Raw genomic sequence first — 24862 nt, forward strand, 5'->3', positions numbered from 1 at the left:
TCCTAAATGTCCTACCCTGTATCCTGAGACTGTGACCCCTCGTTGTGGACCCCCCCCCCCCCCACCAGCCAGGGGAAACATCCTCCCTGCATCCAGTCTGTCCAGCCCTGTCAGAATTTTATATGTTTAATAGAAACACAGAAAATAGGAGCAAGAGTAGGCCATTCGGCCCTTCGGGCCTGCTCTGCCACTCAAAATGAACATGGCTGATGGTCTAACTCAGTACCCTGTTCCCGCTTTTTCCCCATCTCCCTTGATCCCTTTAGCATTAAGAAATATATCTATCTCCTTCTTGAATACATCTAATGACTTGGCCTCCACTGCCTTCTGTGGTAGAGAATTCCACAGGTTCACCACCCTCTGAGTGAAGAAATTTCTCCTCATCTCGGTTCTAAATGGCATACCCCGTATCCTGAGACTGTGACCCCTGGTTCTGGACTCCCCAGCCATTGGGAACATCCTCCTTGCCTCACACACTCTACCCCTGCAGCTGCCTCCAGCCCTACGTGCCAGCGTGTACCCTCTGCTCCTTTGACGCTGGCCTCCTTTGCGCTCTCCCTGTCTCCGCTCTACCTTCAGTTACAGAGTTCTACACTTGGAACTTTTCCCTATAACCTTACTACCTAGCTACCCCTCTCCCCACCTTCAAAGGCTGCCTGAAAACCTACCTCTGTGACCCACCTTCAATCTCCTGCCACCATCTCCAGTGATCATTATATCATTAGGTTTAGAATAGTCATGGAAAAGGACAAGGAACGACCAAATGTGAAAATACTAATCTGGAGGAGGGTTAATTTCAGTGAGTTAAAAGGGGATCTTGCCCAGGTGGGTTGGAATCAAAAATTGGTAGGCAAAACAGTAATTGAACAGTGGGAGGCCTTCAAGGAGGAGTTGGTTCAGGTACAGAGCAGACACATTCCTACGAGGGGGGAAAGGAAGGGCATCCAAAGTTAGAGCTTCCTGGATGATCAAAGATATAGAGATTAAAATGGAAAAGAAAAAGGAGGCTTATGACATGTACGGTTCGTAATACAGTAGAGAACCAGGCTAAATACAGAAAGTACAGAGGAGATCTAAAAAAGGGAATAATGAGGCAAAGAGAGAGTATGAGAATAGATCAGCGGCTAAAATAAATGGGAACCCAAAAGTCTTTCATAAACATATAAATTGTAAAAGGGTGGGACCAATTTAGGGACAAAAAAGATCATCTTGTGGAGGTAGAGGATATGGCTGAGGCACTAAATGAATACTTAACATCCGTCTTCACTAGAGAAGAGGATGCTGCCATTGTAGCAGTAAAGGAGGAAGTAGTAGTGATGTTGGATAGGATAAAGAGGAGGTACATAGAAGATTGGCAGTACTCAAAGTAGAAAAGTCACCCGGTTCAGATGGGATGCATCCTAGGTTACTGAGGGAAGTAAGGGTGGAAATTGCAGAGGCTCTGGCCACAATCTTCCAATCCTCCTTTAGATATGGGGGCGGTGCCGAAGGACTGGAGGATTGCAAATGTCATACCCCTGTTCAAAAAAAAAAGGGGGAGAGGAATAAACCTGGCAATTACAGGCCAGTCAGCCTAACGTTGGTGGTGGGGAAAGTTTTAGAGACAATAATCCGGGACAAAATGAATTGGCACTTGGAAAAGTATGGGCTAATAAATGAAAGTCAGTATGGATTTGTTAAAAGAAAATTATGTTTGACTAACTTGATTGAGTTCTTTGATGAAGTAACGGAGAGGGTTGATGAGGGTAGTGTGGTTGATATGTATATGGACTTTCCAAAGGCATTTGATAAAGTGCCACATGATAGTCTTGTTAAAGCCCATGGGATTAAAGGGCAGTGGCAGCGTGGATACAAAATTAGCTAGGGGACAGAAAGCAGAGAGTAGTGGTGAACGGTTGTTTTTCAGACTGGAGGGAAGTACATAGTGGTGTTCCCCAGGGGTCGGTATTAGGACCACTGCTCTTTTTGACATATATTAATGACCTTGACTTAGGTATACAGAGTATACTTTCAAATTTTGCAGATGACACGAAATTCAGAAATGTAGTAAACAATGTGGAGGATAGTAACAGACTTCAGGAGGGCATAGACAGACTGGGTAGACACATGGCAGATAAAATTTAAGGCAGAGAAGTGTGAAGTGATATATTTTGGTAGAAGGAATAAGGAGAGGCAATATAAACTAAATGGTACAATTTTAAAGCAGGTGCAGGAACAGAGAGACCTGGGGGTGCACATACACAAATCTTTGAAGATTGCAGGACAAGTTGAGAAGACTGTTTTAAAAATATACGGGATCCTGGGCTTTATTAATAGAGGCATAGAGTACAAAAGCAAGCAAGTTATGCTAAACCTTTATAAAACAGGCCTCAGCTGCAGTATTGTGTCCAATTCTGGGCACCACGCTTTAGGAAGGACCTCAAGGCCTTAGAAGGTGCAGAAGAGATTTACTGGAATGGTGCCAGGGATGAGGGACTTCATGTGGAGAGACTGGAGAAGCTGGGGTTATTCTCAGAACGGCGAAGATTAAGGGGAGATTTGATAGAGATGTTCAAAATCATGAACGGTTTTGATAGAGTGAATAAGGAGAAACTGTTTCCAGTAGCAGAAGGGTTGGTAACCAGTGGACACAGATTTAAGGTGATCGGCAAAAGAGCTAGAGGCGACATTAGAGAAATCATTTTTTTACGGAACGAATTGTAACGATCTCGAATGCACTGCCTGACAGGATGGTGGGAGCAGATTCAATAGTAACATTCAAAAGCGAATTTACAGGTCTGTGCGGAAAGAACAGGGGAATGGGACTAATTGGATAGCTTTTTCAAAGAGCCAGCGCAGGCACGATGGGCCGAATGACCTTCTCCTGTGCTGTACCTACTCAGTACCAATTGGAGTCCTGATCTTTGTTAGGGGTTCAGTGTGAAAAATATGTTACCTAACAGCTGTTTTAGGGAACCTAAAAATAAGTCAAGGGGAGGAACTTAGTGGATTTAATATAAGTTTTAAAAAATGGTGAAGAAAATGATGGGACTTAAGGTAGACAGATCTCCAGGACCTGATGTTTTCCACACTAGGGTATTAAAGTAAATGGGTAGAGGAATTGTGTTTGTCATAATTTTCCCAAACGTTCTAAATTTGGGAATTTTGCCCTTAGATTGGAAAATTTCAAATGTCACTATTTAAGACAGGAGGGGGGGGAGAAACCCAGAAACTACAGACCTGTCATAATGTTAGTTGTGGGGAAGTTACTGGAATCTATCATCAGGGACTGAGCATTTAAACAAGTATGAGTTGATCAGAGAGTCTGCATAGGTTTGTGAAGGGTAGGTCACGTCTGACTAATCTCATTGAATTTTTTGAGGCAAGCACCAGCATGGTGGTTAGGGGAATGTCTATGGATGCTGTCTGTATGGACTTCCAGAAGGCATTTGATAAGGTTCCACACGAGATTACTAGCTAAAATGAAAGTGCACGGAACTGGAGGTAATCTTGGGACATGGGTTGATAATTAGTTGGGAGGTAGGAGACAGAGTAGGGATAAAGGAAATGTACTCTGATTGATAGGATATGACACATGGTGATCCTTGGGGATCTGTACTGGCGCCTCATTTTCACCATATATACCAATGACTTGGATGAAGAAATAGAGTGTTGCATATCCTAGTTTGGAGAGGACCCCAAGTTAAGAGGCACAGTAAGTAGTGCAGATGGGAGCAGGAAGTTATGAAGGGACATAGATGGGTTAAGTGGGCAAAACTGTGGCAAATGGAGTTCAATGTGGGGAAGTGTGAAGTCATCCATTTTGGATCCAAGAAAGACTAATTGGAATATTTTCTTAATGGCGAGAGACTAGAAACTGTGGAGGAGCAAAGGGATTTGGATGTCCAGATACACACATCACTAAAAGCTAGTACACAAGTATAAAAAGTAATTAAAAAGTCTAATGGTATGTTGGCATTTATCTCAAGAGGGCTAGAATACAAAGGGGAGGAAGTTAGGCTTCAGTTGTACAGCCCTTGGTCAGACCCTATCTGGAGTATTGTGTTTAGTTCTGGGCACTGCACATCAGGAAGGATATATTGGCCTTGAAGGAGCAGATTCACCAGAATGATCCCGGGTCTTAGAGTTAAATTATGAGGACTGGCTGCATAAACCTGGGTTGTATTCCCTTGAGTTTAGAAGGTTGAGGGGTGATCTAATTGAGGTGTTTAAAACAACGAAAGGGTTCAGTAGAGTAGATACAGAGAAGCTCTTTCCTCTAGTGGGGAATTCCAGGACAAGGGGGCACAATCTTAAAATTAAAGCCAAATCATTCAGGAGTGAATCAGGACCCACTTTTCCACACAGAAGGTAGTGGAAATGTGGCATTCTCTTTCTCCCCCCCCCCCCCCAAAAGGCTATGGATACTGGGTCACTTGGAGTTTTCATGACTTAAGTGATAGATTTTTATTAGATTTGGTGTCGAGATATGGAGCAAAGGCAGGAAATAGAATTGAGGTACAGATTGGCCGTGATCTAATTGAGGTTCAAGGGGCTGAATGGCCCACCCTGCTCCTACGAAACAGGCTCAAGGGGATTGAATGCCCTACTCCTGTTCCTGTGTAACAGACTCGAGGGGCTGATCGGTGAGAACTGCTTCAAAAGTTTTCTTTTAAAACAACTTTTCACCTTCTGTGTTTTCTGGAAACTTTCTAACAACCTTCTTGGGAACCTTGCTGTTAGCTTCTACCTTAGACCTAGGAACCATCCTTACAAGACAGGAAAACTAGTGAACAATCAAGAGGATGAATTCTGCCATATGCCTCCTTCCCAAGGTGTCATTCAACTGGACAAGTATGTTTCAGAAACACTTGATTGCCAGATCCCCATTAGTTTGATGAAGATCAGGACTCCAATCAGATGCTGCACTTGTTTTGCTGGTGTTCAGGATGACCAGGACACTGGGCCCTGACTCCAGCCTCCTGTTGCTCCTTAGAGGCTATTGCAAGACCCAAAATGCAAGACTCAGTCGAATACTCTACAACCTTGATAGATTTTGTTCAGACTCCAGCTGAGCAGGCACTGGCCTCCTTCTGCTAACTCCAGGCTCTGTAGTTCCTTTTTCTGAGTTTCAGCTTTGCAAAATTCATGTAACAAACCCTTCGTTTTATGGACTGTGTATAGTACAGTTTAGAAGAGAAAGCTTTTCTACACTCCAATCACCGTCCACCAAAAAAAGGTTATCTCCAATCACATTGCAGCAAAAACAATCTCTCCACGATGGTTGCATTGACTGTCCCTGTGTGTGCGTGCGCGTCCGTCCATCCCCACCGACTAGTTAAAAAATAGTGTTAAAATTAATTTTGGTTCACAAACCCTCTGCGATCTGCTCCCTCCTTAACTTCCTGCCTGCATCCTCCCTGCCACACCGTTTCCTCTTCCTCTCTCTTCACCCCAGTTTCCTCCCGATCTACATGTGTTGGTGAGCGATGCCTGCTCCACTTCCTTCATATTCCAGGAACAGGGTGCATACTGATTTTCTCCCAACTTTGCAAGAAAAAAAATTTACAACCATAATGGTCGTGTCACGTTGGTGATGAAATCGGGAAATGTTGTCCAAAATGGTGATGGGTGTGTCTCCTAGTCTATACTTCTGATTGAAGTATTTCTATGATAGTCTCACCCTTCCAAAGGGACGTTCGAGATTACACTGATCCCTGAGAAGAGACTTGTAGCATAAGATGAGAATCATTTCTGTGCCTGTCAGAGATTCTGAGTCTCAAGTCTGCCTCCCAGATGCTTCTGTGCTGTCTGAGAAGGGGGGAGTGAGAAAACGGGAGAGAACAAGTGTATGTGAGGCATACAGAGCAGGAGGCGTAGAAAAAAAGAGGCATGCAGAGAATGTAAAACACAGGCAAGAGGAAAAGAGGGAGAAAGATAGAAATGGAGAAAAATAAGACAATATGTCGAAGACAGATGGAAAGAATTAGTATTAGAGAGTGGAAGATGAGCGGTGAAAGCGAGACCAATTTTATTTTCTGGTCTGTGATCACCAGCACTGTGGTGCCACTGGCTCGTATGTGAGCCTCTTCCCATCCCATTTATCTATATTGCCCCTGATAGAAGATGTGACGGCTGTGTGCAAAGCCAGTTAGCTGCGCAGCATATATTCTCCTTAAATTGAATGCAGCAATTCCAGCGGGCACAGAAATAGAGATTAACCCAACAAGAATGAGGGAAGTAAAACGTCCACCGAGAAAGGGAAGGTAATGAGATGTCCACAGTCTCAGAAAGGATTGCTCACTTTGCCGTCAGTGCATTAAACCGAACAGTTTAATTTAACCTCTGCTGCAGTTTCCTGAACAGTAGAGGTCAGCGGCTGTTTTGAAGCATGAGTCCAGCCCAGTGAAATGAGCCTAATCTCCTAACAGGAGACGACAACCCGTCAATTGTTGCCTTTCTTCCTCATTCTTAAATGACGACATTTGATTTCCCCCCCACCCTCCATTTTTAAGTTGTAAACAATTTTACAACACCAAGTTATAGTCCAGCAATTTTATTTTAAATTCACAAGCTTTCGGAGGCTACCTCCTTCGTCAGGTGAACGATGTGAAAAAACACATCGTTCACCTGACGAAGGAGGTAGCCTCCGAAAGCTTGTGAATTTAAAATAAAATTGCTGGACTATAACTTGGTGTTGTAAAATTGTTTACAATTGTCAACCCCAGTCCATCACCGGCATCTCCACATCATGACATCCATTTTTAAGAGCTGTGAGACAAGAGGACCCCAGATACAAAGTGTGCAGCAAGCTCTGCAGCCCTGTATCTGTGCGCTAACTCTTCAACTCCACAGTATTCAGCTGCTGTCCAAATATGTAGCTGCTTTTTAATGTTGCCACCCCGATCACACTCAGCAGGCACACCAGTCAGAACTGAGACACTTTATAGATGAGGGGGATTTTCTAACACGGTGATATGGACTAATAGGATTTGGAGAAAAAGACTCGTCACAAGATGGAAAGCTTTAAATGCAGATGATAAACGTATGTCGAATTCAAATCAGGATTTCTCCAACAATTCCCATCTGAGACTACTTTCTCTCACACACTGTGGTGCAGGCCCCTGCTAGAGTTGCCACTCCATGTGTGAGGCTAGATGGTGAGTGCAGGCAGGTTGTTCAACCGTGGGGGGGCTATTTGGGCCAAGTCCAATCCCATCCTCGCCCAACATGCTTTGCAGCAATCTGAGGGGCACTGAGGCCAATATACCCCGACTGCCACCGTGGCTGAGAACCAACATAGCATAAATCAGTGATCAAACCTGACGCATCAATTGTAGCAGACTGCAGCCCTGGACAAGTGGACTGGTTCATTTAGGCCTCAGGCAATATACAGCGAGGAGTAGAAAATGTACAGGTGTAGAAGTGCGTCACTGAGGGGTGGCCTCAAATTCTGGCTCTTCCCACAAGTGGACAGTGTTTACTGGGCAAGGTGGTTAGTTCTTCCATTTGGGAGTCCAAGTACACAAATCACTAAAAGCAAGTGGACAGGTACAGAAAGCAATCATAAAGGCTAATGGCATGTTGGCCTTTATCTCAAGGGGTCTGGAATGCAAAAGGGAGGAAGTTATACTTGAGTTGTATAGTTCAGACCCCATCTGGAGTACTGTGTTCAGTTCTGGGCACCGCACCTCAGGAAGGATATATTGACCCTAGAGAGGGTGCAGCACAAATTCACCAGAATGATACCAGGGCTTGGAGGGTTAAAGTACGAGGACAGGTTACATAGATTAGACTTGTAGTCTCTTGAATATAGGAGATTGAGGGATGATCTGATCGAAATGTTTAAAGTGATAAAAGGATTTGATAGGGTAGATAGAGAGAAACTATTTCCTCTAGTGGGGGGAGCCCAGAACAAGTAGACATAAAATTAGAGCTAGACTGTTCAGGGGTGATGTCAGGAAGGACCTCTTCACACAAAGGGTAGTGGAAATCAGGAACACTCTTCCCCCAAAAGGCTGTGGATGCTGAGGGTCAATTGGAGCTTTCAAGACTGAGATAGATTTTTGATAGGTAAAGGGATATGGAGCAAATGTGGGACCTGAGCTGAGGCCAGCTGCTGTCTAAATGCTCGAAAATCCCCCTTCTTATTCCATGCTCTCCAGCTGAGCATTAGATGAAATTCGAGCTTCATTTTATCCCCAACTTGCACGAAAGTGCTGCTATTTCCCCATTGCACACTCTGAACCTTTATGTGTGCTCCCAGAAATTGAACTGTAATTGGAGACCCGCCAGAATGTCACCCCCTGGAATGCCCAGAGCTCCGCTGATGTCTTGTGTTACAGAACATGCACATGGCAACCCAAAGTGAATTAGTCAGCAATCCTTTCTTTTTAACTCCTTTACTCCCAAAACCATTTTGTGCACACAAAACATTTATTATGATTCTGTCAGTTCTCTATCTGTGGACACTACCTTCACATCGTGCTAACTTAAAGGTGCTTTAACATAAATGTGACACAGTAATGCAGTGTATTGTTGCTGGGACACATTTGCTCTTCTGTTGTGGCACTCTTAATTTTCACTCACGTTTTCCTACATGACAAGAACGTGCTGAGTTCTTTCCTGCAGAGGGATATCCCAGGACTTGAGTAGACCTGGACTGACTTCATGCACCTCTTAGCTGCTTGCCTCTCCTTTCAGTTCAGGGAAGATGCCTGGGCTGAAGACACAAAGAACTGGAGCAAAAAAAAATCTGAAGTGAGGGGGTTTTAAAAATAAAAAGGTTTACAATGTATTATTGTAGAACTGCCTGAACTGGGAGCTTTAGGTAATGCAAGGCAAAGTATCAAGTTGGCAGCTTCTGATTCAGAAAGTCATGGGTTCAAGTCCCACTCCAGAGACTTAAGCACATAATCTAGGCTGACATTTCAGTGCAGTGCTATGGGAGTATTGCACTGTCAGAGGTATGTCTTTCAGATGAGATGTTAAACCCTCTTGGGTGAACATAAATGATCCCTTGACACTATTCGAAGAAGAGCAGGGTGTTCTCCCTAATTGGAAACTGTTTGATATAAAAGGCTATCAAATGATCTCAAAGGTTGTTAGTAAAACAATGGAAAGGCATTAAAAGAGTGCAAATACTTGAGATTAACATTTCCAAATAGTGAGAGCTGCCCACACAAGCAAAAGGGAACGGAGATGGAGGAGAGAGAGAGAGAGAGAAGAGGAGGAGGAGGAGGAGGAGAGAGGAGAGAGTGAGGACTTTTTTGGTTTGCGATTGTCGTGAGCCTTACTTTGCATTCTTGAGCAAAAAGAAAAAAACGGAGATGCTGGAAACACTAGGCAGGTGAGTGGAGAGAGCAGGCAGGTGAGTGGAGAGAGCAGGCAGGTTAATGTTTAGAAATCATAGAATGGTTACAGCACGGAAGGAGGCCATTTGGCCCATCGAGTCCGCGCCGGCTCTATGCAAGAGCAATCCAGCTAGTCCCACTCCCCTTTCACGTGTGGCCCCTTTATCAGGACAGCATTCTTGTTTTGTAATTGTTACAAAGCCTCGTCTCCTCCTAGCTAATGGATTCAGGCCATCACTTTCAGAGGCAGTTCTTACTGATGTGTACTATGCATCCTACGGACTGTGCCAAAGGAGGGGATATTGTGGATCTGAGCAGGATATTCTATGGCTATATCACTTGGGAACTGTCACATGTTCTATTTTTGTGATCATTTAAACTTCTAAATTAAACATTGGAAAAGTGATGCTTCTGATACCCGGTCCCTGACATCGATCGTTGGGGAAAATGCTGGAATCCATTATTAAGGAAGTGGTAACAGGGCACTTAGAAAATCATAATATGATTAGGCAGAGTCAACATGGTTTTATGAAAGGGAAATCATGTTTTTTGAGGATGTAACTAGCATGGTAGATAAAGGGGAACCAGTGGATGTTGTATATTTGGATTTTCAAAAGGCATTTGATAAGGTAAGGGCTCATGGGGTTTGGGGGTAATATATTAGCATGGATAGAGGATTGGTTAACGGACAGAAAACAGAGTAGGGATAAACGGGTCATTCTCAGGTTGGCAGGCTGTAACAAGTGGGGTGCCGCAAGGATCAGTGCTTGGGCCTCAGCTATTTACAATCTATATTAATGACTTAAATGAAGGGACCGAGTGTAATGTATCCAAGTTTGCTGACGGTGGGAAAGTAAGCTGTGAGGAGGACACAGAGTCTGCAAATTAATATAGACAGATTAAGTGAGTGGGCAAGAAGGTGGCAGATGGAGTATAATGTGGGGAAATGTGAGGATATTCAATTTGGTAGGAAGATTAGAAAAACAGAATATTTTTTAAATGGTGAGAAACTATTAAATATTGTTGTTCAGAGACTTGGGTGTCCTCACACAAGAAACACAAGAAGATAGTGTGCAGATGTAGCAGGCAATTAGGAAAGCAAATGGCACGTTGGCCTTTATTGTAAGGGGGTTGGAGTTCAAGAGTAAGGAAGTCTTACTACAGTCATACAAGGCTTTAGTGACACCTGGAGTACTGCGTACAGGTTTGGTCTCCTTATCTAAGGAAGGATATACTTGCCTTGGAGGCAGTGCAACAAAGGTTCATTAGATTAATTCTTGGGGTGAGAGGGTTGTCCTATGAAGAGAGGTTGAGTAGAATGGACCTATACACTCTGGAGTTTAGAAGAATGAGAGGTGATCTCATTGAAACATACAAGATTATGAGGGGGCTGTTTGCTCTCCAGCGATCCCAGTATGTTTGTGGACATTGGCTGAGGGCAGGGTTGGGCTTGATGACCCTGCAGTCAAATAGCTGACCGGTGCTCGCCGCCGAGGCACGCACTCGTGACGAATAACCACCTGGGCAAGAGACCAGAGGGCAGTAAATCCCTGCAGTATCATATTCCTGCGAGGAGACAACTGCTTTAGGATTGAGGAGAAAAATGAATGGGAAAACAAAAAAGATGGCGACTGCAGTAAGAGTTTTAGTCTGAAACACAACCATTTATGTCGGTCCTATGGTGCCTCTATACCGGGCCCTGGTGCCAGAGTAATTAAATGACAAAAGGGATAATGGTATTGGCCATCTAACCAAAATGTGTCAGTGATACGGCGGTGAGTGTTACTCCCGAGTGTGTTTCCCACATCTCCACCATGCACGTTTTAAGCAGCTGATTAATGGCCTTGTTCCTCCTTTTGAAAGTGCTTAGTTCCATTTTAAAGGGTTGGTCGAGCAGCTCGTTCTGCATCAAATAGCAACGAGCGAATGGAAATGTCCCCTGAACTCTAAGCAGCTCTAAACAATCTTACTGTAAGCATGAAAACATTTTTTCCTGAGTGTTTGTCTTATAGAATCATAGAATCATAGAAGTTACAACATGGAAACAGGCCCTTCGGCCCAACATGTCCATGTCGCCCAGTTTATACCACTAAGCTAGTCCCAATTGCCTGCACTTGGCCCATATCCCTCTATACCCATCTTACCCATGTAACTGTCCAAATGCTTTTTAAAAGACAAAATTGTACCCGCCTCTCCTACTGCCTCTGGCAGCTCGTTCCAGACACTCACCACCCTTTGAGTGAAAAAATTGCCCCTCTGGACCCTTTTGTATCTCTCCCCTCTCACCTTAAATCTATGCCCCCTCGTTATAGACTCCCCTACCTTTGGGAAAAGATTTTGACTATCGACCTTATCTATGCCCCTCATTATTTTATAGACTTCTATAAGATCACCCCTTAACCTCCTACTCTCCAGGGAAAAAAGTCCCAGTCTGTCTAACCTCTCCCTGTAAGTCAAACCATCAAGTCCCGGTAGCATCCTAGTAAATCTTTTCTGCACTCTTTCTAGTTTAATAATATCCTTTCTATAATAGGGTGACCAGAACTGTACACAGTACTCCAAGTGTGGCCTCACCAATGCCCTGTACAACTTCAACAAGACATCCCAACTCCTGCATTCAATGTTCTGACCAATGAAACCAAGCATGCCGAATGCCTTCTTCACCACCCTATCCACCTGTGACTCCACGTTCAAGGAGCTATGAATCTGTACTCCTAGATCTCTTTGTTCTATAACTCTCCCCAACGCCCTACCATTAACGGAGTAGGTCCTGGCCCGATTCGATCTACCAAAATGCATCACCTCACATTTATCTAAATTAAACTCCATCTGCCATTCATCGGCCCACTGGCCCAATTGATCAAGATCCCGTTGCAATCCCAGATAACTCTTCTTCACTGTCCACAATGCCACCAATCTTGGTGTCATCTGCAAACTTACTAACCATGCCTCCTAAATTCTCATCCAAATCATTAATATAAATAACAAATAACAGCGGACCCAGCACCGATCCCTGAGGCACACCGCTGGACACAGGCATCCAGTTTGAAAAACAACCCTCTACAACCACCCTCTGTCTTCTGTCGTCAATCCAATTTTGTATCCAATTGGCTACCTCACCTTGGATCCCATGAGATTTAACCTTATGTAACAACCTACCATGCGGTACCTTGTCAAATGCTTTGCTGAAGTCCATGTAGACCACGTCTACTGCACAGCCCTCATCTATCTTCTTGGTTACCCCTTCAAAAAACTCAATCAAATTCGTGAGACATGATTTTCCTCTCACAAAACCATGCTGACTGTTCCTAATCAGTCCCTGCCTCTCCAAATGCCTGTAGATCCTGTCCCTCAGAATACCCTCTAACAACTTACCCACTACAGATGTCAGGCTCACTGGTCTGTAGTTCCCAGGCTTTTCCCTGCCGCCCTTCTTAAACAAAGGCACAACATTTGCTACCCTCCAATCTTCAGGCACCTCACCTGTACCGGTGGATGATTCAAATATCTCTGCTAGGGGACCCGCAATTTCCTCCCTAACCTCCCATAACGTCCTGGGATACATTTCATCAGGTCCTGGAGATTTATCTACCTTGATGCGCGTTAAGACTTCCAGCACCTCCCTCTCTGTAATATGTACACTCCTCAAGACATCACTATTTATTTCCCCACGTTCCCTAACGTCCATGCCTTTCTCAACCGTAAATACCGATGTGAAATATTCATTCAGGATCTCACCCATTTCTTGTGGTTCCGCACATAGATGACCTTGTTGATCCTTAAGAGGCCCTACTCTCTCCCTAGTTACCCTTTTGCCCTTTATGTATTTGTAGAAGCTCTTTGGATTCACCTTTGCCTGATCTGCCAAAGCAATCTCATATCCCCTTTTTGCCCTCCTGATTTCTCTCTTAACTCTACTCCGGCAATCTCTATACTCTTCAAGGGATCCACTTGATCCCAGCTGCCTATGCATGTCATATGCCTCCTTCTTCTTTTTGACTAGTGCCTCAATCTCCCGAGTCATCCAAGGTTCCCTACTTCTACCAGCCTTGCCCTTCACTTTATAAGGAATGTGCTTACCCTGAACCCTGGTTAACACACTTTTGAAAGCCTCCCACTTACCAGACGTCCCTTTGCCTGCCAACAGACTCTCCCAATCAACTTCTGAAAGTTCCTGTCTAATACCATCAAAATTGGCCTTTCCCCAATTTCGAATTTTAACTTTTGGGCCAGACGTATCCTTCTCCATAGCTATCTTAAAACTAATGGAATTATGATCACTTGTCCCAAAGTGATCCCTCACTAACACTTCTGTCACCTGCCCTTCCTTATTTCCCAAGAGGAGGTCAAGTTTTGCCCCCTCTCTAGTCGGACCATCCACATACTGAATGAGAAATTCCTCCTGAATACACTCAACAAATTTCTCTCCATCCAAGCCCCTAATGCTATGGCTGTCCCAGTCAATGTTGGGAAAGTTAAAGTCCCCTACTATTACCACCCTATTTTTCTTGCAGCTGTCTGTAATCTCCTTACATATTTGCTCCTCAATTTCCCGTTGACTATTTGGGGGTCTGTAGTACAATCCTATCAAAGTGATCTCTCCCTTCTTATTTTTCAGTTCTACCCATATAGACTCAGTGGGCGAACCCTCGGATATATCCCCTCTCACTACTGCCGTGATGTTCTCCCTAATCAAGAACGCAACTCCCCCTCCTCTCTTACCTCCTGCTCTATCTTTCCTATAGCATCTGTACCCTGGAACATTGAGCTGCCAGTCCTGCCCCTCCCTTATCCATGTTTCAGTAATAGCTATAACATCCCAGTCCCATGTGCCCATCCATGCCCTGAGTTCATCTGCCTTGCCCATCAGACTTCTTGCATTGAAATAAATGCAGTTTAATCTAGACTTCCCTTGGTCTTTGCCCTGTTTTCTCAGACAATCTGTCCGGTCATGTTCTGTACACTCTCCCTTACTGCCTTTTGTTTCTGTCACCATTTTATTTCCCACTGACTTCCTGCATCGGTTCCCATCCCCCTGCCACATTAGTTTAAACCCTCCCCAACAGCACTGGCAAACACTCCCCCTAGGACATTGGTTCCAGTCCTGCCCAGATGCAGACCGTCCAATTTGTACTGGTCCCACCTCCCCCAGAACCGGTTCCAATGGCCCAGGAATTTGAATCCCTCCCTCTTGCACCATCTCTCAAGCCACGTATTCATCTTAGCTATCCTGTCATTCCTACTCTGACTTGCCCGTGGCACTGGTAGCAATCCTGAGATTACTACCTTTGAGGTCCTACTCTTTAGTTTAACTCCTAACTCCCTAAATTCAGCTTGTAGGACCTCATCCTGTTTTTTACCTATATCGTTGGTGCCTATATGCACCACGACAACTGGCTGTTCACCCTCCCCCTCCAGAATGTCCTGCAGCCGCTCCGAGACATCCTTGACCCTTGCACCAGGGAGGCAACATACCATCCTGGAGTCTCGGTTGCGTCCGCAGAAACGCCTGTCTATTCCCCTTACAATCGAGTCCCCTATCACTATAGCTCTGCCACTCTTTTTCCTGCCCTCCTGTGCAGCAGAGCCAGCCACGGTGCCATGAACCTGGCCACTGCCACCTTCCCCTGGTGAGCCATCTCCCCCAACAGTATCCAAAATGGTATACCTGTTTTGGAGGGAGATGACCGCAGGGGACCCCTGCACTGCCTTCCTACTCTTCCTCTGTCTGTTGGTCACCCATTCACTATCTCCCTCAGTAATTTTTATCTGTGGTGTGACCAACTACTGAACGTGCTATCCACGACTTTCTCAGCATCGCGAATGCTCCAAAGTGAGTCCATCCGCAGCTCCAGAGCCGTCAAGCGGTCAAACAATAGCTGCAGCTGGACGCACTTCCCGCAGGTGAAGGAATCAGGGATACAGGAAGGAGCCCTGAATTCCCACATCTCACAAGAGGAACATGACACGGCTCTGGGATCTCCTGCCATGACTTAACCCTTAAGTTAGCTTAACAACAACTGCAATGTCAAGAGAAAAAAAAGGAAAGAAAAACTACTTACCACTCCCTTTAAGGAGTTTACTCCTTTAAATTGTTCTCAATTTAGAGAATGTTAACTACACTAGGGACCTTGATTCACTAAAAAATAAACGCTACTTCCTATAAGACCTGCAGACCTTCCCTTTCCTTTTACTTCAGTTCCTGTCGATAAGTAGAAATACTCACCTGAACCTACTCCCCAATCAGGTGCCTCCCCTGTGTCGCGTCCCGATCTGATTCCTGACGTCACTTCGAACTCGGTCGCAGCTCCGCTCGGCTCGGCTCCTCTCAGCGCTCTGAAATCCCGCCTTTTATCGGACCCTCCCTCCGCTCGGCTCCTCTCAGCTGTTCTCAGCGCTCTGAAATCCCGCCTTTTATCGGACGCTCCCTCCGCTCGGCTCGGCTCCTCTCAGCTGTTCTCAGCGCTCTGAAATCCCGCCTTTTATCGGACGCTCCCTCCGCTCGGCTCGGCTCCTCTCAGCTGTTCTCAGCGCTCTGAAATCCCGTCTTTTATCGGACGCTCCCTCCGCTCCGCTCGGCTCCTCTCAGCTGTTCTCAGCGCTCTGAAATCCCGCCTTTTATCGGACGCTCCCTCCGCTCGGCTCGGCTATTTATAACTGTTTTCTTTTCCTTTTGTAGGGATTTGAGAGTTATGTTAACATACAGTATATCTACTAACCTCTGTTTTGCATAAAAACCGTAAAGTGTGTTCTTTGTGTCTGCTGCCTTTGTTCAGGATCAGTTATCCAATTCACTCATTTGTGATTCATGCAGAGCCAATGTGAATGCAAAGTCATTGTATGACCCATTTTCCATGCCATTTATTAATAACAGAACATAAGAAATAGGAGCAGGAACAGGCGATACGGCCCCTCGAGCCTGCTCCGCCATTCAGTAAGATCATGGCTGATCTTCGACCTCAACTCCATTTTCCCGCCCAATCCCCATATCCGTTGATTCCCCAAGAGTCCAAAAAATCTATCGATCTCAATCTTGAATGCACTGAACAACTGAGCATCCGCAGCCCTCTGGGGTAGAGAATTCCGAAGATTCACAACCCTTTGCATGAAAAAATTCCTCCTCATCATCTCAGTCCTAAATGTCTGACCCCTTATCCTGAGACTATGCCCCTAGTGCTAGACTCACCAGCCAGGGGAAGCAACCTCTCAGCATCTACCCTGTCAAGCCCTCTTAGAATTTTATACGTTTCAATGAGATCACCTCTCATTCTTCTAAACTCCAGAGAGTATAGGCCCATTCTACTCAATCTTTCCTCATAGGACAACCAGGAATCCAGGAATCAATCTAGTGAACCTTCGTTGCACTGCCTCCAAGGAAAGTATTTTTTTTTTTATTCGTTCACGGGATGTGGGCGTCGCTGGCAAGGCCGGCATTTATTGCCCATCCCAAACTGCCCTCGAGAAGGTGGTGGTGAGCCGCCTTCTTGAACCGCTGCAGTCCGTGTGGTGACGGTTCTCCCACAGTGCTGTTAGGAAGGGAGTTCCAGGATTTTGACCCAGCGACAATGAAGGAACGGCGATATATTTCCAAGTCGGGATGGTGTGTGACTTGGAGGGGAACGTGCAGGTGGTGTTGTTCCCATGCGCCTGCTGCCCTTGTCCTTCTAGGTGGTAGAGGTCGCGGGTTTGGGAGGTGCTGTCGAAGAAGCCTTGGCGAGTTGCTGCAGTGCATCCTGTGGATGGTGCACACTGCAGCCACAGTGCGCCGGTGGTGAAGGGAGTGAATGTTTAGGGTGGTGGATGGGGTGCCAATCAAGCGGGCTGCTTTATCTTGGATGGTGTCGAGCTTCTTGAGTGTTGTAGCTGCACTCATCCAGGCAAGTGGAGAGTATTCCATCACACTCCTGACTTGTGCCTTGTAGATGGTGGAAAGGCTTTGGGGAGTCAGGAGGTGAGTCACTCGCCGCAGAATACCCAGCCTCTGACCTGCTCTCGTAGCCACAGTATTTATATGGCTGGTCCAGTTAAGTTTCTGGTCAATGGTGACCCCCAGGATGTTGATGGTGGGGGATTCGGCGATGGTAATGCCGTTGAATGTCAAGGGGAGGTGGTTAGACTCTCTCTTGTTGGAGATGGTCATTGCCTGGCGCGAATGTTACTTGCCACTTATCAGCCCAAGCCTGGATGTTGTCCAGGTCTTGCTGCATGTGGGCTCGGACTGCTTCATTATTTGAGGGGTTGCGAATGGAACTGAACACTGTGCAATCATCAGCGAACATCCCCATTTCTGACCTTATGATGGAGGGAAGGTCATTGATGAAGCAGCTGAAGATGGTTGGGCCAAGGACACTGCCCTGAGGAACTCCTGCAGCAATGTCCTGGGGCTGAGATGATTGGCCTCCAACAACCACTACCATCTTCCTTTGTGCTAGGTATGACTCCAGCCACTGGAGAGTTTTCCCCCTGATTCCCATTGACTTCAATTTTACTAGGGCTCCTTGGTGCCACACTCTGTCAAATGCTGCCTTGATGTCAAGGGCAGTCACTCTCACCTCACCTCTGGAATTCAGCTCTTTTGTCCATGTGTGGACCAAGGCTGTAATGAGGTCTGGAGCCGAGTGGTCCTGGCGGAACCCAAACTGAGCATCGGTGAGCAGGTTATTGGTGAGTAAGTGCCGCTTGATAGCACTGTCGACGACACCTTCCATCACTTTGCTGATGATTGAGAGTAGACTGATGGGGCGGTAATTGGCCGGATTGGATTTGTCCTGCTTTTTGTGGACAGGACATACCTGGGCAATTTTCCACATTGTCGGGTGGATGCCAGTGTTGTAGCTGTACTGGAACAGCTTGGCTAGAGGCGCAGCTAGTTCTGGAGCACAAGTCTTCAGCACTACAGCTGGGATGTTGTCGGGGCCCATAGCCTTTGCTGTATCCAGTGCACTCAGCCGTTTCTTGATATCACGTGGAGTGAATCGAATTGGCCGAAGACTGGCTTCCGTGATGGTGGGGATATCGGGAGGAGGCTGAGATGGATTATCCACTCGGCACTTCTGGCTGAAGATGGTTGCAAACGCTTCAGCCTTGTCTTTTGCACTCATGTGCTGGACTCCGCCATCATTGAGAATGGGGATATTTGCAGAGCCTCCTCCTCCCGTTAGTTGTTTAATTGTCCACCACCATTCACGACTGGATGTGGCAGGACTGCAGAGCTTTGATCTGATCCGTTGGTTGTGGAATCGCTTAGCTCTGTCTATAGCATGTTGCTTCCGCTGTTTAGCATGCATGTAGTCCTGAGTTGTAGCTTCACCAGGTTGGCACCTCATTTTTAGGTACGCCTGGTGCTGCTCCTGGCATGCTCTTCTACACTCCTCATTGAACCAGGGTTGATCCCCTGGCTTGTTGGTAATGGTAGAGTGAGGAATATGCCGGGCCATGAGGTTACAGATTGTGCTGGAATACAATTCTGCTGCTGCTGATGGCCCACAGCGCCTCATGGATGCCCAGTTTTGAGCTGCTAGATCTGTTCTGAATCTATCCCATTTAGCACGGTGGTAGTGCCACACAACACGTTGGATGGTGTCCTCAGTGCGAAGACGGGGTTTCATCTTCACGAGGACTGTGCGGTGGTCACTCCTACCAATACTGTCATGGACAGATGCATTTGCGACAGGTAGATTGGTGAGGACGAGGTCAAGTAAGTTTTTCCCTCGTGTTGGTTCGCTCACCACCTGCCGCAGGCCCAGTCTAGCAGCTATGTCCTTCAGGACTCGGCCAGCTCGGTCAGTAGTGGTGCTACCGAGCCACTCTTGGTGATGGACATTGAAGTCCCCCACCCAGAGTACATTTTGTGCCCTTGCTACCCTCAGTGCTTCCTCCAAGTGGTGTTCAACATGGAGGAGGACTGATTCATCAGCTGAGGGAGGACGGTAGGTGGTAATCAGCAGGAGGTTTCCTTGCCCATGTTTGACCTGATGCCATGAGATTTCATGGGATCCAGAGTCAATGTTGAGGACTCCCAGGGCCACTCCCTCCTGACTGTATATCACTGTACCGCCACCTCTGGTGGGTCTGTCCTGCCGGTGGGACAGGACATACCCAGGGATGGTGATGGAAGAGTCTGGGACGTTGGCTGAAAGGTATGATTCTGTGAGTATGGCTATGTCAGGCTGTTGCTTGACTAGTCTGTGGGACAGCTCTCCCAATTTTGGCACAAGTCCCCAGGTGTTAGTAAGGAGGACCTTGCAGGGTCGACTGGGCTTGGTGTTTTGCCGTTGTCGTGTCCGGTGCCTAGTGGTCCGATGCCGGGTGGTCCGTCCGGTTTTATTCTTATTATGACTTTTCGTAGCGAGATTTTACAACTGAGTGGCTTGCTAGGCCATTTCAGAGGGCAATTAAGAATCAACCACATTGCTGTGGGTCTGGAGTCACATATAGGCCAGACCGGGTAAGGGCGGCAGGCTTCCTTCCCTAAAGGACATTAGTGAACCAGATGGGTTTTTACGACAATCCAGTAGTTTCATGGCCATCATTACTGATACTAGTATTTTAATTCCAGATTTTTTTATTTAATTAATTGAATTTAATTAATTAATTGAATTTAAATTCGCCAGCTGCCGTGGCGGGATTATGTCCTTCCTTAGGTGAGGATATTTACCTTGAGTTCGCAGTAGATTCCCAGTCAGAATATCCTGCTGCATGGCATCTCAAACTTTCTGATCGTAAAGGAAGCATTTTCTAAATTCTGTCAGCTTTGTTCCTACTTTGCTGCATTGTTGAAATGCCTTGTACAATCTGGGCTGTAAAGTTGAAAGGTGGGACGTGGGGAGTCCTACTCAATTAGAAGGAATAAAGTGGAAGATAATTCCTTTGGAATTTTATGATTTCTTTTCTCGATCAGTTTTCCCTCCCTCTCCAAGATTCTGAGCTGCTTTAGACCTGCTCCCATCAGGAGTGGGATTGAGAAGCAAAATACTGCATGTGCTGGAAATCTGAAACAAAAACAGAAAACACTGAAGACACTCAGCATCTGTCTGGCAAAAAAAACACGAGTTGTTTTTCTGCTGCCTGAACTGCTGAGTGTCTCCAGCGTCTCCTGTTTTAGGAACAAGATTAAGATTGGCAAAACTCATTTCATGTCAGGCTCTCATACCTTGCAACGAAGAAGGTTATCCCATCCGTATGGGCTGGGTTTGAACTCGGGACCCCAAAATGATTTCAAACCAAGTTTCCATTGTGAAAAAGAGGAGATAGTTGAGATACTGGATAGGCTAAAAAGGAGGTACTAGATACTTAATAAAGAGGAGGTACTAGAAAGACTGGCTGTACTTAAAGTAGATAAGTCACCCGGTCTGGATGGGATGCATCTAAGGTTGCTGAGGGAAGTTAGGTTGGAAATTGTGGGAAATTGGCCATAATCATCCAATCATTCTTAGATACGGGGGTGGTACCAGCGGACTGGAAAATCACAACTGTTACACCCTTGTTCAAAAAGGGGTGTGAGGATAAAACCAGCAACTACAGGCCGGTCAGTTTAACCTCTGGTGGGGAAACTTTTAGAAATGCTAATCTGGGACAAAATTAACAGTCACTTGGATTAATAAAGGAAAGCCAGCATGGATTTGTTAAATGCAAATCGTGTTTAACTAACTTGATTGAGTTTTTTGATGAGGTAACAGAAAGGGTTGATTAGGTCAATGTGCTTGATGTGGTGTATATAGACTTTCAAAAGGCATTTGATAAAGTGCCTCATAATTGGCTTGTCAGCAAAGTTGAAGCCCATGGAATAAAAGGGGCAGTGGCAGCATGGATACAAAATTGGCTTTGACAGGAAACAGAGTGGTGAACGGTTGTTTTTTGGACAGGAGGAAGGTATACAGTGGTATACCTTCAGGGTTCGGTACTAGGACCACGACTTTTTTTGATATATTAATGACTTAGACTTGGGTGTACAGAGTACAATTTCAAAATACTGACACAAAACTTGGAAGGATAGTGAACAGTGAGGAGGATAATCATTTTCTTCAAGAGGACATAGACAGGCTGGTGGAATGGGCGGACACGTGGCAGATGAAGTTTAATGCAGACAAGTGCAAAATGATACATTTTGGTATGAAGAATGAGGAGAGGCAATATAAACTAAAGGGTACAATTATAAAGGGGGTGCAGGAACAGAGAGACCTGGGGGTATATGTGCACAAGTTGTTGAAGGTGGCAGGGCAAGTTGAGAAAATGGTTTAAAAAGCACACTGGATCCTGGGCTTTATAAATAGAGGCATAGAGTACAAAAGCAAGGAAGTTATGATGAACCTTTATAAAACACTGGTTCGGCCACAACTGGAGTATTGTGTCCAATTGTGGGCACTGTACTTCAGGAAGGATGTGAAGGCCTTAGAGAGGGTGCAGAAAAGATTTACTAGAATGATTCTAGGGATGAGGGACTTCAGTTATGTGGATAGACTGGAGAAGCTGGAGTTCTCCTTAGAGCAGAGAAGGTTGAGAGGAGATTTGATAGACGGGCTCAAAATCATGAGGGGTCTCGACAGAGTAGATAGAGAAACTGTTCCCATTGGCGGAAGAGTCAAGAACCAGAGGGCACAAATTTAAGGCGATTGGCAAAAAAAACAAAGGTGACATGAGGAAAAACATTATTACACAACGAGTGCTTATGATCTGGAATGTACTGCTTGAGGGGGTGGTGGGAGTAGATTCAGTCATGGCTTTCAAAAGGGAATTGGAAAAGTACTTGAAGGGAAAAAAATTTGCAGGGCTACGGGGAAAGGGTGGGGGAATGGGACTAGCTGGAATGCTCTTGCAGAGAGCCGGCACAGGCTCGATAGGCCGAATGGCCTCCATCTGTGCTGTAACCATTCTGATTCTATGAAGCCGACTGTCATTTCCTGATGTGGAAATGCAGCTGCGTGTGACTTTTTTAACCCTTGCCGTGCGTTCTCCTTTAGTCACTGTGACAGACATAAAGTCTAACAGGCAGAGTGTATCCACATTGTACTTTAGGTTTTTTTTGCCGTGGCTCAGTGGGCAGCACACTCTCTTGTTGAGGCAGAAGCTTGTGGGTTCAAGTCCCACTCCAGAGACTTGAGCATATAATCCAGGCTGACACTCCAGTGCTGCACTGTCGGAGCTGCCATCTTTCAATTGAGACATTAAACCAAGGCGCCTGTCCCCTCGGGTGGACGTAAAAATCCCATGGCACTTTTTCGAAGAAGAGCAGGGGAGTTCTCCCTGGTGTCCTGGCCAATTTATCCTTCAACTCACATCACTTTTTTAAAAAAAAACAGATTATCTGATCATTATCTCATTGCTGTTCGCAAACCGTCTGCCACGTTGCCTACATTACAACAGTGACTACACTTCAAAAGTGCTTAATTGGTGGTAAAGCACTTTGGGGCATCGTGAATGGCACTCTTTAAATGCAAGTTCGTTCTTTTTGTTTTATTTCAAGTCTTACCTGTTTTGCTGCTATCAGTTTGCAGTAAATGTGGGAACAGCCTACAAATAAAACAGGTGTGTGTTTGAGGTCATATTCTGTGCTGGAATGGCATTATCTTTTATTGCAAGACCTATCCACTTTCCCAGTGTATGCAACTTGCCTTTCATTTGAATTTCTCTTTCCGCCTCCCCCACCCCAGATTCAACATACCAGCCCCCAGTAAACAGGACAGGACAAAGGCTATACCTTGCTGCAGTAAGGTGTGCCCCAGTGGCCTGGTTTGACACTGTGTCTTGGAATTCTTTCCACTGCTTCTCCATTAAGTGGGACTGTTGCTGCATGGAAGATTGCAAGCTGCAGCTACTATTGCAGTGTGTATAACGGGCTAGTAAACTGGCAGTCACTGGAAGGAAGGGAGCCTTAGGGCATGATCCAAAGGGACACCTTCAACTTTGTGCGCGTGCAAACTGTCCCCCAACCAGACTCGGTGGTTGCTGTGCTGTAGCTGTAGCCTTTTAAAATGAAAGATCTTGCGCCTTTCAAGTACTTTTGAAGTGTAGTCACTTGTAATGGGAATGTTGCAGCCAATATGTACACAGCAAGCTTCCACAAACAGCAATGAAATAAATGACCATATCATCTGTTCTAGGTGTTGGTTGAGGAATAAATATTGGCCAAGACACCGGGGAGAACTCCCCTTCTCTTCGAACAGTGCCATGGGGTCTTTTACACCCACCTGAGGGCGGAAGGGGCCTCGGATAAACATCTCATCCAAAAGACGGCACCTCCGACAGTGCAGCACTCCCTCAGTACTGCACTGGAGTGTCAGCTGAGATTTTGTGCTCAAGTGTCTGGAGTGGGACTTGAACCCACGACCTTCTAATTCAAAGGCAAGAGTGCTGCCCACTGACCCACAGCTGACACTGTATTTACCTCAATCCCTGTTGCCAACACCATTTCACGTGCAGCTATTGAGAAATGGGTTTGTCAGCTCAGCCACTCATTGATGTTTTTTTCCTCCACTCCTGCAAACCCCTCCGCCCCCTAAGAGCTGAGATGCTTCACTCTTTGTGCATTCGCTTGAGGATTCTGGTGTATGCGTGGGCATGGTGAGAGACTGGCACCAGATATGCTCAGGATGTCTGTATTTCTTACACTAGTTACTTTGATGGACAGTTGTACTTTGTTGTCAGTAGCGGTTGCCTTAATGAACCTGACCTCCATACGGTGGGTCAGGTGAATGGCAGGATTGTAATGAGTTGATTCTAACTCCTCTCCCTTTGTTTCTCTCCCTAGTGAAAGCCACCATGCCCATTTGGGTGGTGCTTCTGTCCCGTATCATCATGAAGGAGAAGCAAACTATGAAGGTACGTGGGTCTGAGATTCACAGGGACTGATGAGGATTTTTTCTTGTAACAAGCTACATTATTGGAATTTTTTTTTCCAGCCTACTCCCAGACAGCTTCCATATTGTCCACTGAAAGCTGAGGGCTAAAAGTTGGGACAAAATAAGTCAGATGTCCTGCTTTCCATTGTAAAATATGTTCCAAATAACAATTCTTAATCTGAATGAGGGTGTTAGTGAATTTTTTTCAAAAAAAAAACTTGTATGGTAATTCTGTGAGTGGTTCTTTGCCCACAAGCTCTGTCTCCACCTCTGGTGATGCCACCAATGTGACTGGTTCAAGCATGTATCAGCGGGAGTTGTAAGCAGAGGGGGAATTGGTGTTTTCTAAGACATCTTGTGTTCTGTACTGCACTCTCGATATTTGAGTGAAACCAAAGAATAGTTGACCCAAGATTAACTTTTTGGGCCAATAAGTACTGACTTTCATCAGGATCAGGTGTATTTAGACAGTACTATCCATCGTGTCCTAACTGTTGAATTCCATTCTTGGCAGGTCTACATGTCACTGATCCCTATAATATCTGGAGTCTTCTTGGCGACAGTGACTGAACTCTCCTTTGATGTTTGGGGACTTGTTAGTGCACTTGCTGCCACCCTCTGCTTCTCCCTTCAGAACATCTTCTCCAAGAAGGTAAAGAGTTGCTCTGAAATTCAAGACTTAGCATCTGCCCA

The 24862-nt window shown here is 45.7% G+C and overlaps 1 protein-coding gene across 1 annotated transcript in view; it reads left to right on the top strand.

The window, feature by feature from the left end:
- Positions 1 to 24862, top strand: part of slc35e1 (solute carrier family 35 member E1) — an 84104-nt gene that overhangs the window by 42322 nt on the left and 16920 nt on the right. Inside the window, exons 2-3 of the mRNA XM_067968020.1 lie at positions 24079 to 24149; positions 24684 to 24821. Coding sequence (XP_067824121.1) covers positions 24079 to 24149; positions 24684 to 24821 — 209 coding nt within the window. The remainder of the gene's footprint in view (positions 1 to 24078; positions 24150 to 24683; positions 24822 to 24862) is intronic.

Source organism: Heptranchias perlo, chromosome 29 (assembly GCF_035084215.1).
Source record: "Heptranchias perlo isolate sHepPer1 chromosome 29, sHepPer1.hap1, whole genome shotgun sequence".
In the NCBI taxonomy this organism is placed as follows: domain Eukaryota; kingdom Metazoa; phylum Chordata; class Chondrichthyes; order Hexanchiformes; family Hexanchidae; genus Heptranchias; species Heptranchias perlo.